This window comes from Panthera pardus, unplaced genomic scaffold (assembly GCF_024362965.1).
Source record: "Panthera pardus isolate Hobbes unplaced genomic scaffold, ASM2436296v1 HiC_scaffold_6, whole genome shotgun sequence".
In the NCBI taxonomy this organism is placed as follows: Eukaryota; Metazoa; Chordata; class Mammalia; order Carnivora; family Felidae; genus Panthera; species Panthera pardus.
This window is the reverse complement of record NW_026526991.1, coordinates 62,181,439-62,194,902: the sequence shown is the minus strand read 5'-3', so window position 1 is coordinate 62,194,902 and position 13,464 is coordinate 62,181,439. Positions and strand designations below refer to the sequence as shown.

The following is a 13,464-nucleotide window of genomic DNA, read 5'->3' as shown; positions in this document are numbered from 1 at the left end:
ATGACCTGAGCCAAAGTCGGACACTTAACCAAGTAAGCCACCCAGGTGCCCCAAAGAGACTCTTAACAATAGAGAACAAACTGAGGGTTGACAGAGGGAAGTGTGTGGAGGATGGGCTAGATGGGTGATAGGTATTAAGGAGGGCACTTTTTACGATGGGCACTGGGTGTTGTATGTACATGATGAATCACTGAGTTCTACTCCTGAAACCAATATTGCACTACATGTTAACTGACTAAATTAAAAAAAAGAAAAGAAAAAGAAGGAACTACAGGGAAATATTTTTTTAATCTTGAGATAGCATCAGAGAAACCCAAAAGCCACAGGCAGATTTGACTATGGATAACTTCTAAAATTCTGTATAGAGAAAGACACCATTAAAGTGGTTAAAGATAACGCATGGCTTTATCCACCCCCCCCTCGTTATTTTACCCACTCCATGTTTTCCAAAACAATTTTTGCTCTCTTTGCAATTATTCTTTTCCATCAAAAATTTAAAATCAGATTAAGTTCCATGCAAAGTCCTGTTTTAATTAGAACTTAACTTAATCTAAGGCAAAAACTTATGCCGTTACACAAGCGTTTCTATTCACAGACATGGTAAAACTCTTCATTTAACTAAGACCTTTTTGTCTTTCACTAAGATAGTCTGGTTTTCTTAGTATATGACTTGTAGTTTTCTGTTAAATTTATTTCTAGAAATGTAATATTCTTGGGGGCACCTGGGTGGCTCAGTCGGTCAAGCATCCGACTTCTGCTCAGGTCTCACAGTTTGTGAGTTCAAGCCCTGAGTCTGGCTCCGTGCTGACAGCTCAGAGCCTGGAGCCTGCCTCAGATTCTGTCTCTCCCTCTCTCTCTGCCCCTCCCCTACTCATGCTCTGTCTCCCTCTCTCAAAAAGAAACATTAAAAAATTTTTAGAAATGTAATATTCTTACTGTGAGATTATTTCATTTTTATGATGTTGTTGTTCTTATATTTGATATATACAATTTTTGTTTGTTAACCTCATATCTGGCCATGCTGCTAAGCTCACTAGTTTTAGTATTTTGTCAATTAATTCCCTTTCTAGATGAATATACCACATGAAAATAATGAGACTTCTCAATGGCCAGGAGCTCCAGTACAATATTAGCTTTGATGGTAAACATTCCTGTCTTATTCTTATTTTTGATAGGAGATTTCAAATATTTTCACATAAAGCATAACTTGCTCTAAAAAAGGGGGGGGGCTGAAAGACAACTGAAAAACTAAGAGAAAGGATTTTAAATGCATATAACAAGTAAAAAGTTAATATAACTTAGAAAAGAAGCAACAGAAGTTGTCAACTCCAACATTAGTGACATGCAAGTTTAAACGATGAAATTACTATTTTTCATCTATCAAATTGGCAACTGCACTGAAAATTCATAGTATCCAGTATTGCTATGTTGTAGGAAATGGAGACATTCACACGTGGTTCTGAGTGAGCATGTAAATTGTTACAAACTGAAATTCAATTTTACAGAATTAAAATTTCAAATGCACATATCCTATCTACAAATCCATAAGCACAAAAGGATACCTATATAAAGATATTCCTTATGGCACTGTTTATAAAACAAAATAATGGAACTAACCTAAATGTTCATCAGGATGAGTCTAGACAAATCAAAGTACCAATATAAGTTTCAATTTTATGCAACAACTGTTAAAATGTTAAAGAACTTAGATGTCTACAATGTAGCACTTGTGTCTTGCACTGTAGGTGCTCAATAAATATACTCTGGATGAAAAAAAAAAAGAGAGAAGAAAAGTTTTGTATGAACATAGAAAAAAGCCTGGAGCGCCTGGGTGGATCAGTCCGTTAAGCGTCCCACTTTGGCTCAGGTCATGATCTCACTGTCCACATGTTTGAGCCCCGCGTCGGGCTCTGTGCTGACAGCTCAGAGCCTGGAACCTGCTTCGAATTCTGTGTCTCCCTCTCTCTCTGCCCCTCCCCATTCATGCTCTGTCCCTCTCTGTCTCAAAAATAAATAAACATTTTTAAAAATTATAAAGAAAGAAAAAGAAAAAAGCCTGGAGGTGTATTTGCCAAACTGATAAAAGTGACTATCTCCAGGAGCATAGGATAGAAGAGGAAACTTAACATTTTTTGCCTTTTATTCTTTTGTGTGTGTGGACTTGCCAAAATAAATATGAGCTAATTTTTTTTTTAAATTAAAGACTCATTTCTGATGACGTTTCTCTATGTTATCTCAATTTTACAAGTCTAAGAGCACCAAGGTTTGCGGTCAATGGCTCAAAACATGAATTGCTCAGGGAAATGAAACCTGTATTATACAAATAGTTGGGAATTCCTTTCTTCTTTCGTAATTTTTTTTCTTTTGATATCTCAATTAATTCTTCTAAACACACAACCTGATGGCACCTACAGCAGAAGCTGGGACCTAAATCGAATTGACATTTCCTTCCATTAAGTACACTTGACATAGTCCATCTTTAGTGGGACCTCTCCCGAATAGCTAAAGTTGGGAGATTTTGAAGACAGGCTCCAGTTTCCATTTTCCTAACGCCGGGCCCAGGGGCCACCCTGCATCACCAAGTCTCTAACGAACTAGTCTACTGAGGGGAGTCCTATGGCTTCTTCCTCCAGACGAGGAGACTAGTGTCAGAAGCTGGAAAGTCTGGAATGAAAGAATAAGCGGTATAAGGTAACAAGACTGGCCTCGGGGTGCGCGGTGTGTGTACACGGCAGACCCGTGCAAAGTTAACTCTTCTCCCAGCTGACTGGGCGCCCCCCAAATCTGCCGAGCTGGGCCTGATAGAAAACTCAGATAAGAGGACCTCGGAGCTGGGCCTGATAGAAAACTCAGATAAAGAGGATCTCGGCCGAGTTACGTGAAAAGGCTGGGTACAAACTATTCAGGCTCTATTTGGGGCTCCAGGCTGAGAAGCGACACGGCAAACGTCCGCGAAGAAGGGAGACAGATGGCGCTTTTTCAAGGAGCCCTACTTAACCAGCCCACCTAGCAGAACCCATCAAACAGCTCCCGGAGAACGTCACTTCACTGTCTTCGTTCCTGCCCTCAGCCAAGATGGCCGCCGAGGCGCGCCCGTACCATGGCGCACGCGCCGTACAGCCGGTCTTCCCTCTTCCCGTCCTTCCGCGCGCCGGCACCGCCCACTCACCAGCTGCACCCCCTCCCAGCGTCCTCAGCCTCACCCCCTTTCTGGCTGCTCCCGCCGGTCCAGGCTCCGAGCCCGGAAGTGGATATTGCGGCTCGGCTAAGAGGACGAGGGGGAGGGGGAAGTACTTCCGGGGAAACGGGCCCCGGGTTGGTGTTTGTAAACTTGCCTCGGTCCCGGCAGGGCAGCGACGGCCACGGGGTTGGCACGGTGCGCTGGGACCTGGAGGAGGCGCCGCGCGGCGGGGGAGACTGCGAGAGGCCGCGCCTGGCAGGTAAAAGCACGCCTCAGGGAGCGCAGCGTCGTCCGGGCCGGCGGCAGCGCCTCAGCAGCTCGCAGGCCGTGGGGCGCCGCGCGGGAAGGGGGAGGGGAAGGGAGGAGGGGCGCGTGGCGAAGGGAGGGGGCCGGAGAGGGGAAGGGGCCGCGCGCGCGCGCGTACCGCCCCCCAGGCCCGCCAGTCCGGCCGCGTCGCCCGCCCGGCGGAGGGGGCTTGCTTGGCGGGGACGCGGGCGCGAGCACGCACCTCGCGCGCTTCTCGGCGCTCTCCTCCGGCTTCTTGCGGTGGGGCGCTGCGGCTGGGTGGCTGGCTGGCAGGCTGGAGGAGGAGGAGGGAGGGAACGCGCAGCGCCGGCGTCCGTCCGCCTGCCTGCCTTCCACCTCCGCAGCGAGTTTCCGTACCTTCGGGCGGAATCGGAGAACGTGCACGTGTGGGCCGGCCCGGCGCGCACTGCCAGTCCGGTTGCTGCCTGCCGCTCAAGCGTCCAGCGATAGCCCTCGAGCTGTCCTCTACCCCAGTTCTGGCCTCCTTAATAGAGTGCGAGGTTCGCGGGCCGGCCCACTGGGCACAAAAGCCCCGAGGGGCCTCCGCCCCCTTCTATTCCTAAGATGGCAAATCCAAGCAGTTGGCCCGTTGCGGCTCCTCTATGAGAGGCCCCAATTACTTTTACTCCTGTTGGCAGCTCCTCTTTGCCCAGGAGACCAGTTTCTACTCCTGACCTAGAAAGAAAACTCTGCTTGACTAATGTCCTCTTTCTGAGGTTCACGGAAAGCGCCCAGCAAAAAAAAAAAAAAAAAAAGTTCAACCTACCACAGGTCGTATGTCCTGAGAATGTTGCACCTAACAGCCCTATTTCCTTTCTGGTTTCAGGTTTCTGAAACAGATCGTGAACTTCAACGAGAGGATTCAGTTGGAAAATCAAGACTGGCAAGCTTTTTCTTCAGACCATAGGCAGGATCCAGGCAGAGTCCAGGGATTCTTGGAACACCCATCTTCCCCTTGGAGGACACTAAGCTCTGTCTGAAGACAAAGGCAATTCAATATGGCAGCAGGACTGAAGGGACATGAAGGAGTTGTTACAGTGATTTGGTGACAGTTCTTCAAACAACAGTGTCTTAGGAAAGGTGGATTGAGAAACTCCTGAACTTTTGGGTTGCATAAGTGAGAAATCAGCATGGCTCAGGTAAAAAGCTATAGAATCCTCCTCCTTCAAGATCACTGGGAAGCGTGTTTGCAGTTTCACTCTTGAATGCTGTCCTAGTCAACATATTGACCAACCCAGTGAGCCAAGCTCTGTATTAAGCACCAGGGGGAGATCTAGAGGAAGGAAAGGAGACAGGCCACAGCCCCTGCCTTCAGGGAGCTTCCAGTCAAATGAAGGAGGTAGGCTATTCTGCATCACAGGCACTGATGGGACATTGCAAAACAACTACTCAGCTTACACTTGGTACATTAAGTGCTGAGGGGCATGAGGGAGTGAACAGTCTGGTGAATGCTTCATTTGTTTTTTTTTTTCAACAGGAATTAATTGAACTCCTGTTACATGCAAGGCATTGTGCTGGGGATACAAAGATGAATAAGATTGTCCCTGTCCCCAGCAAGCTTCCAGGCTAGTCGGGGTGGGGCGGGGGGCGGGAAATGAAGAAACAGTCTATTATTTATCTTTATATTCACAATACCTTGCATGGTGGTTGGCTAGCAATCAATGAATCTGTTGATTGAAGGAACATGCAAAAATAGAGGTATGTACGCTGCAGAGGAGAGAAGGGTACCTCTGCCTGGATGGAAAAAAGCGGATGGAGCTTGAAGGATACAGAGGATTTTCCTAGGTAGACAAGCAGAACAGGGCAGTCAGATAAGGAGAACTGCATGGGCAGAGGCCTAGAGGCATGGGAGAATGTGATGAGGTTAGGAGTACTACAGGGTTTGCTGGTTAAGGAGGAAAAGATTCAAATGGGTGAGGGGGATAGGATAGGTAATGCTAGAGGGAAAAGTTAGGGTGAGGGAGTTGTTTCCTAGAGAAGTAAGAGTATAATCCCAGGGCTTTTTATGCCTTGCTAAGGAATTAGACTTTATTCTGTAAGGAATGGGAACTCTCTGAAGAATGTTAAGTAGCAGAGTGATGTCAGGTCAGTGTATTTAGAAAGTAATTGTCACTGTGAGGGTACAGGATGGATTGGAGAGACAGGATGATGTAATAGGTTGTTGTAAGTCTGGATAGCAAAGCCATGTGCAGGCACCCCCAGAGCTGCTCCCAGCTTTCTTCCAGGGACCCTCCCCTACCAGTCTCACCAGGATGGCAGCCTGATTACAGTATAATTGGCTTCCTTCCAGCTGCATGCATAGCTTCCTCCTTTCCATGCAGATTGGGAGCCCTTCAGTTTCTTCTTTCTTTATTTGCAACCCACTTCACAGCATCATGTTCACTCTTGTTTTGAGAACACTGCCTTTCACTAATCACTAACTGGGCCCTGCTAGACATTTATACCTTAGTTTCATTCCCATCAACCATGTGAGAGTAGATACTCTCATAAACATTTTGCATTTAAGGAAACTGAGGCCCAAAGAGGTAGAGTAATTTGCCCAAGATTGTACAGTGTAAATGGCAGAGCTAAGCTTTTCACCTGTAGACTTTTCTATCCAAAGCCCTTGAAGGAGAGAGAAGGGATCCTAGGATATACTAAAAGGAATTTCTTTCTTTCTTTCTTTTTTTAATGTTTATTTATATTGGAGAGAGAGAAAGAGCACAAGCTGGGGAGGGGCAGAGAGAGAGAAGGAGACACAGAATCCAAAACAGGCTCCAGGCTCTGAACTGTCAGCACAGAGCCTGATATGAGGCTCGAACTTGGGACTGGTGAGATCATGACCCGAGCTGAAGTCGGATGCTCAACCAACTGAACCACCCAGGTGCCCCTAAAAGGAATTTCTAAGAGGAATTTTTGTAATAAGTCACTTGTGGAAGTTTGCTGACCGACTATTTTTTTGAAGTGTTTCTTCCTCCTCACCACCCCCCCCCCCCAAAAAAAGGTATTTCTTCAGTAAAAAGAGTAAATTCTCTAGTGCTGGCTAGACTAAGTCAGTTGGAAGAAGGTAGCCATAAAAAAGAAATATTCTTAATCATCCTTTGTTTAAGTATTGTCTAAAGTGTATATAGAACAAAGGATGTGAAAATATATGGATATGCACACAGCTAAATGACTGTGGGAGTCAAGAGAAAGTGATAATTCAATCCTAAAATCCTTCCAAGTGATTTAATTTTTATATCTCTTACAATTGACGGCACATGGGGAGTTTAAAATCCAAAGGGAGAAATGACCTGATTTTACTGATAAACATGTTTGTAGAACCTGATAGAATATATATGTGGCACCAGTGAGGTCTGCCAATCATAAGTGGGCTCTGAATCTGCTGTTGAGAGAAGAAGGAGGCAAGGTCTGCTAGAAATCTCCCCTTTCAGTGAGTCAGCAGGGCAGACACTCATGCCCATTCACAAGGCCTAGAAAACCTAGTAACACGCAGACACACCACACGCTATACCTAGCACTCTATTAATGCCAAAAGTGTTGATAATACCTGGTTATTCACTTGATGTATACCTAAATGCTGATAAGTGACAAAATAAGTAACTTGTTCCTGGTGAGGTGAGTTAGGGAGGACTCTTGAAGGAAGCAGAGTTTCGCAGTAAGAGGGACACTCCCTAGAGAAGCACTTTGTTTGTGGCTGGGTGGAAAAGGTAGTTCTATAGAAGATGGCAGCGTGTTTTTGCCCTGCCCTGCCAGGTGACCTGACACCTCATCTCCTTTCAACTTAGGCAAGTCTCCTGGCTTGTGAAGGCCTAGCAGGTGTGAGTTTGGTTCCCACTGCAGCCAGCAAGAAGATGATGCTGAGCCAGATTGCCAGCAAGCAGGCCGAGAATGGAGAGCGGGCAGGTAGCCCTGATGTGCTGAGGTGCTCGAGTCAGGTACAGCATTTGAGTCTGTTGTGGCACCTGGGGATTGGGTGGCCCAAGCTCTCTGCCAGGAGATGTCGAGTTTTGATTCCTCGGTGCTTCTGTTTAGGGAACTGGGGAAAAAAGGATCCAGCTGGGGAATGAATGAATATGGGTATTTTAGAGAGCTAAGGAAGGTCTTTTCTATACCTACAACCCTTAACACCATAGTACTTGGAGAGGAAATGGATGGATGAGTACCTTCTCTAAACCTTTGGGGCAGGTCGTTATTCTCATTTATAACTTGTCTGAAAGCAGACAAGTTTGGTTTCCTATCTTGTATTCTGAGATAGACTGTGAGTTTAGATTTGATTTGTTTTCAAAGGGCCACCGAAAAGACAGCGATAAGTCCCGTAGTCGCAAAGATGATGACAGCTTGGCTGAGGCCTCTCATTCAAAGAAGACTGTTAAAAAGGCAGGTAATGGGGTAATCCCCAAGTTGGTACTGTTTTGTAATGGGGTAATCCTCCTCTTCTTCCCTCTGTGGTTCAACCTGAAACTTTCCCTAGATGTTTTGGTCACTTAATAGCCAGTGAGTGTGTTGCTCAGATTTCATCCATAGGTCACTTTGGTATTTGATGTCTGCCCTCTCTGGAACATCCTTCGTGAGGGAAGGAGGGTCAGGGAAGCATGGGATCCTGTGCCAAAGAGGCAGGTAGACATTCAGAGTGTTGAGCTTGATGGGGGCAGACAGCTTACCCGCACCCACCTTCTTCCTCAGAGGGTCTCTTAGTAAGCAGTGTGGGAGATGACAGCATCAGAGAGATTATTTTGTCCGGCAACTGGAAATTGACCCAGATTAGAATGGAGGCAAAAAGGAGGCAGAGGGATACCCTTATGACATGCCTGATTGTTGCCCCCAGGTGGTGGTAGTGGAACAAAATGGTTCTTTTCAAGTAAAGATTCCCAAAAATTTTATTTGTGAACACTGCTTTGGAGCCTTTAGGAGCAGTTACCACCTCAAGAGGCACATCCTAATTCATACTGGTAAGTCTTTTGCTCGTATTTTCTGAGGAGAATAGTCTATGGTTTGTATTGTGTGTGTGTGTGTAGCTCTTGTTGGGTTTGTTTTAAAGGCTGGGTATTAGAAATAGAGGAGGAAGGTGAGTGAGTGAGCTAGAGAAATCACATGGCTCTGTTACAATCTAGTGTCACTGAGAACAGCAGCTTTGAGGACCTTTCCCATTAGGTGTCTGCACATTGCTAAAATTTAAAATTTCTGGAAAAATACCTGAAATGAAATCCCTTTCATGTGTACCTCCTTATATTAATTTCTCTCTCCACCTGGGCCAGGTGAGAAGCCATTTGAGTGTGATATATGTGATATGCGCTTCATCCAGAAATACCACCTGGAGCGTCACAAGCGTGTGCACAGTGGCGAAAAGCCCTACCAGTGTGAACGGTGTCATCAGGTAAGCTCACATGTCATCCATCCACCCCACACGTGGATTTTGCCTTCACCAAGAACCAGGGCCAGTTCCCATCCCCTGCCCGACAAGGGACCATCTAGTATTCCTGGCCATGAGAGAGTTAGTACCTCAGTGGGAGGTGTATCTCTCTGGCCTTACTGCTGATTGTAGGGAGGGGCCATAAGACTAATTGTAATAACAATAGCAGCATTTCTTGAGGACTTATTTTGTGCCAGGCACTGTGAGAGCATATTTGACATAGATTATTTTATTTAATCTTCATGTTAACTCCATAAACTAGCTGTGTTCCTGTCATGTCACATGTGGGGAAATTGAGATTTAAAGAGGTTAAGTTTCCTAAGGATACAGCAGATCAAGGGTAGAGCTAAGATTCAGTCAAACTTTGGAGCTGGTGCTCCTGGAAGGAGAAATACAATCTCTGCCCTCGGGGTCATATCTGATCTGATGAGAATGTAAGAGCTTGGACCAAAACAAGACAAGAACAAAACATGAGAAATGATAACAGCTAACATTTCCTGGTTGCTTTGCTCCACCCTCTTAAACTGAATCTCAAAATACTAGAATAAAAACTCCATGAGGCAGAGAATTTGCCCCTCTGGTTCTCCACTCTATCCTCAGCCCCAAGAACTGTACCTGCCTTGAGACAGACATTCAATAAATATTGGATGAATAAAGCAGCCATTCTGTGAGTAGGTACTTTTAGTCCCATTGCAGATGAATGTACCGATTAAGTACTGTTAGATACCATGTCCAAGGTTGCACAGCTACTAATTGGTAGAGCCAGGATTCGGACTTCAGAGCTTGTGTTCTTAACCACTGTGTGCTCCTGCCTTCTGTGTACATGCTGAGGGCATATGGAATGGGACCTGTGCCTCCCGTGTGGGGAAGACAACTAGCCAACAGGTAGCTGAGTTTCTCCTCTCAAGCACTTAATCCTTCCTTTCTTCTCAGTGTTTTTCTCGGACAGATCGATTACTCAGACACAAACGGATGTGCCAAGGGTGCCAGTCCAAGACTTCCGACGGGCAGTTTTCTCTATAGGCGCAAGGGGTCCTGGGTGGTGGGAGTGATCAGAAGAATTTACCGAAGAGCGCACCCCCTCTGGTCTGATGGTCCCACCACCACCCCGTCTGTACCTGTCCCCCTCCTGGAGGAGTGGACCCAGGAGACCAGAAGAGTGCATCAGGGGACAGCAGCCTCAGAGCCTCAGCTCTGTAAATAATCTGAGACTATGAGTATCTCGGGGAAGTTCCTACAGCATTCCTGGGTAGGGAAGCTAGTCCCTGGACCCTTGGCTGAGGTTATAGGTGGGGACTCAAGGTACAGGACCAAGACTGGTGTGGCTCCCACAACCTTGGACTCCAGCTGGCAGCTGAAATGGAAAGGATTGGGGAGAGGGATTTGTTTGTTTGTTCTATTCTTGTTTTTGTTTATTCAAAAGCAATTTTAGCAGGTACACTGTGGATAAAGGTAATATGGAGGCATAGAGCCCTGGTCAAAGCAGGGACTATGGCTGGTCCAGCCCTCCCCAAAACTGAGTTTTTAGTTGCAGTTGATCCTCAGTGTTCTGCAGCCCTGCACCTCACCTCCTGTTTGAAGGAGAGTAGGATCAGGGATGGCAGCTGAGCTTACTTTGGCCTCCTTATACACTGTAGGGACAGAAGGAAGAATGGTGAGAGGAGCAGACGAGGGCTGGGTCCAACCGGAGTGGACAGGTACCTCTGATTTCCTTCGGGAAAGAGCAAGAATTGTGCCCAGGGCTGATGTAATGGCCCAGGCCACACTGGTACCTAATGGGGTCAGCTCAAGTGCCTTTTGGAGGAAACTTGGGTGAGAGTGGCCCATGAAGCCCTTCCGTGCCCCTTTTGGGCACTCGATCTTGGACATGGTTTGTGGCTACCTCGCTGCCATTGACTCCTGAGCCAGACAAAGGTGTCGAGCAGGTAGTCATGGATATCAAAGTGGGCTCTCTCTCCTTGTGCCCTCTTAGGAACAACCCGAGACTAGTCCCAAGTTGGGCAACAACTGTTCAAGAAACAAAGGAGTTTGGTGTCCCCTAACATGACTGTTGAGCAGTGTGAGCTGCTTTCCCTGCCCAGTCCTATCACTGTATTCAGGTAAAGGAGATAGGGGTGTGGCTTTTGGTCCCAAAGAACAAGATCTTGACTTCCTTCTTAATGGCCATCCCTACCCGACAAAGAATGCATGGGAGGGAGGTGCTGCAGAGAAAGGACTGAGGAGGAAACCTTTTGTGGGTTTTATTGTTAACTGTATTCTTTGCTCCTCTCTGCCCCAACACCACCACCTTATCTGCCCCCAAAAAAGTGATCAGGGGTGTATGTGTGTGTGCGCGCGCACGTGTGCATGAGTGTGTTCATTCACATGTGTGCTTGTGTTTGTATGCTTGGAGATGGCATATTATTGAGCCAAACCCTTTTCTGGCCCTCAACTCAGGGGAGGATGACATAAAGCAGCCCCCACCACCACCACCATGAAGGGTGCTTGGGGTCCCAGCAAGAGCTGAGGAACTCGGTTTAGGGGACTGAAGGGCTTTGTTTTGGAGGGAGTTTTTTAGATTGATTTAACAGGCTGGTTAGGGTGTTTAACCCAAGCCAGAGCTTGTGAACATGAATTTTCTAAAGTGAAATAAGAAACCCTTTTCCTGCTATGGAAGGTTCAGGGGGTTGATTGACCCCCACTGTGGCCTGCCCTGACCTGTTGGGGGAGTAATCATGGCGTAATCCTGGATGCTTGGTGAACCTGACCAAGGTGTCAGTGGGGATCTGAGATGGCAACTCCGGGAAGTGTGATTTCATTTCCTCCAAAATGTAGTGAACAGCAGCAGAAAATTCCTAGCTGTTACCTAATCAGGAGGAGATTGGGGCGGGGCGGGGGGGGGGGGTGAAGCGGGGGGCGTCCATACCTCTGAAATGTGAGGATTCCAGGGAAAAAGAAAGGTGTGGCACCTTTCAGATTTTCCCTGATGGCACCTGAGATCCTTTGGGAGAGACACTAGGGAATGTGTTTGCCACCTGTGCTCTTCTAGCTTTATGCCGGCACTTCCATTTGATAGGGTCCAGAACCTAGACCTCGGTCCTTGGAGCTGCCCTGTTGTCCCTGCAAGCAGGTTATCTTCCTCTGTGTGAGTGAGCCCCTTTCCTGTTAGAGGGCTCTGCTGGGGCCAGAGTTGATCATTCACATCTGGCAGTGTATTCTCAGAAGGAGGCTACATTCAGAAAACAGTTGTCCCATGAGCACTTTTGAAAATAGGAGGCTTTGTTCACTGTCACTTGCAGCTAATCTGTGTAGAGTTGGGGTGTGGGTGGCTGGAGTCCCAGGAGTGACCTATGCGCCTACGTGTATGGACGTGTGCTTAGGTCAGAATGTGCCCTGGCCCCCCACAGCCTCAGCCTTTTGCCTGGGTGGGTGGGAGAGAGGGAATGTGTGAGCAGATGTGTGAAGAACCGTACCAGAAGCACCCCTGCCAAGGATTGGGTGTGGGGGAAACTCAGGAGCAGGTGGTTCGTTCAGTTGTCCAGGTGTTGAGGATCTGGGGCCAGTGATGTGTGAGGAGAAAGGAGCAAAGAGGTGAAAAGGAGTGATTCAGCCCCCCCCCCCCCAGAGGGTCCAGGAGCCCCACTTACACCCCAGGGAAACCACAGCCTAAGAGCGCTTGCAGAGGCTCCTGGGCCCAACACCCCAGCCCTCCTTAGCTGGTGGGGCCTAGCACTGGACAGATGCCTCAGGTGCAGGTGGAGTGAAGGGAAAGGGAGATAGGGCAGGCTCTCAGAGACCAGGACATGGAATTTGGGGACCTGGGAAAGAGAGTAGCACCCGTTCCAGGTGGGCCACTGTACCAGGCCCTACTAGCCCTGCCCTGCACCCATCTCTTCTCCGTCCACCCCCCTACAGCCTTTCATCACTTAGCTACTGATTGTGCCCCATGGCTTGACATTGGAGGGTTAAATGAGACATGGGGTCCCACCACAACTTCTAACCCTCTCCCCAGATGCTCTTTGCCTCTGCTGCAGTCCTGGGGCTTTTATCTTAACAATCCCTCCTACTCTTCCTCTTTCCCTCCCACCTTCCCTCCCTCCCCCCCCCAACCCTTTTTTTTTTTTTTTTTTAATATACTTATTTTGCTATTGGGGGAGGGGAATATCAAATGAACAAGATCACTTTTAAATGGTAGTTTTTATAAGATGTTATAAACTTGTATCTTTTTACCATTAAAGTGCAGTGTATGTTCCTTCGTGATATATTTAGGATATTTAAATAAAAAGAAAATGGGGCTTTTCTACATACTCTTTTTTGGGAAACCTTTTCTTTGGGGCCAAAGTGGTTATCCTTTTTTCCCCCAAATATAACCACCCCAGATGTCCTGCATCCGAGAAACCACCATGTAAAACTCCACAGAAGCAACAAGTAGAAGTGAAAACAGGATATCACTTCTGAATAAGAGAAAAAACATGCACAGCAGAACGAAATAAGGTCAGGTACCAGCTGTGTTTCTCCAAGTGTGGTTCTGTAGTCCTACAAATGCATGACCGGAGGATTCACTAGCCCACCCTGACCAGCCACTTCCCAGGCAGCCACATACTGA

General features: G+C 47.2%; 1 protein-coding gene across 2 annotated transcripts; it reads left to right on the top strand.

Annotated features, from left to right (window-relative positions):
• The first annotated feature begins 3,212 nt into the window (after positions 1-3,212).
• Positions 3,213-13,161, top strand: ZNF740 (zinc finger protein 740). 2 transcript variants are annotated; one of them, XM_019419494.2, is made up of 7 exons: positions 3,213-3,440; positions 4,314-4,826; positions 7,255-7,404; positions 7,757-7,846; positions 8,295-8,418; positions 8,725-8,843; positions 9,813-13,161. In XM_019419494.2, the coding sequence occupies exons 2-7, from the start codon at positions 4,818-4,820 to the stop codon at positions 9,900-9,902; spliced, it is 582 nt and encodes a 193-aa protein (XP_019275039.1). In that variant the 5' UTR covers positions 3,213-3,440; positions 4,314-4,817; the 3' UTR covers positions 9,903-13,161. The 2 variants fall into 2 exon arrangements, with proteins under 2 accessions (XP_019275039.1, XP_019275038.1); XM_019419493.2 differs by having other exon boundaries at positions 3,216-3,440; positions 4,314-4,626.
• Positions 13,162-13,464: the final 303 nt, after the last annotated feature.

Coding starts and splice junctions, on each gene's coding strand:
- ZNF740 (XM_019419494.2), top strand. Junction 7,405..7,756: donor TGCTGAGGTGCTCGAGTCAG/GTACAGCATTTG, acceptor TTGTTTTCAAAG/GGCCACCGAAAAGACAGCGA. Junction 8,844..9,812: donor AGTGTGAACGGTGTCATCAG/GTAAGCTCACAT, acceptor CTTTCTTCTCAG/TGTTTTTCTCGGACAGATCG.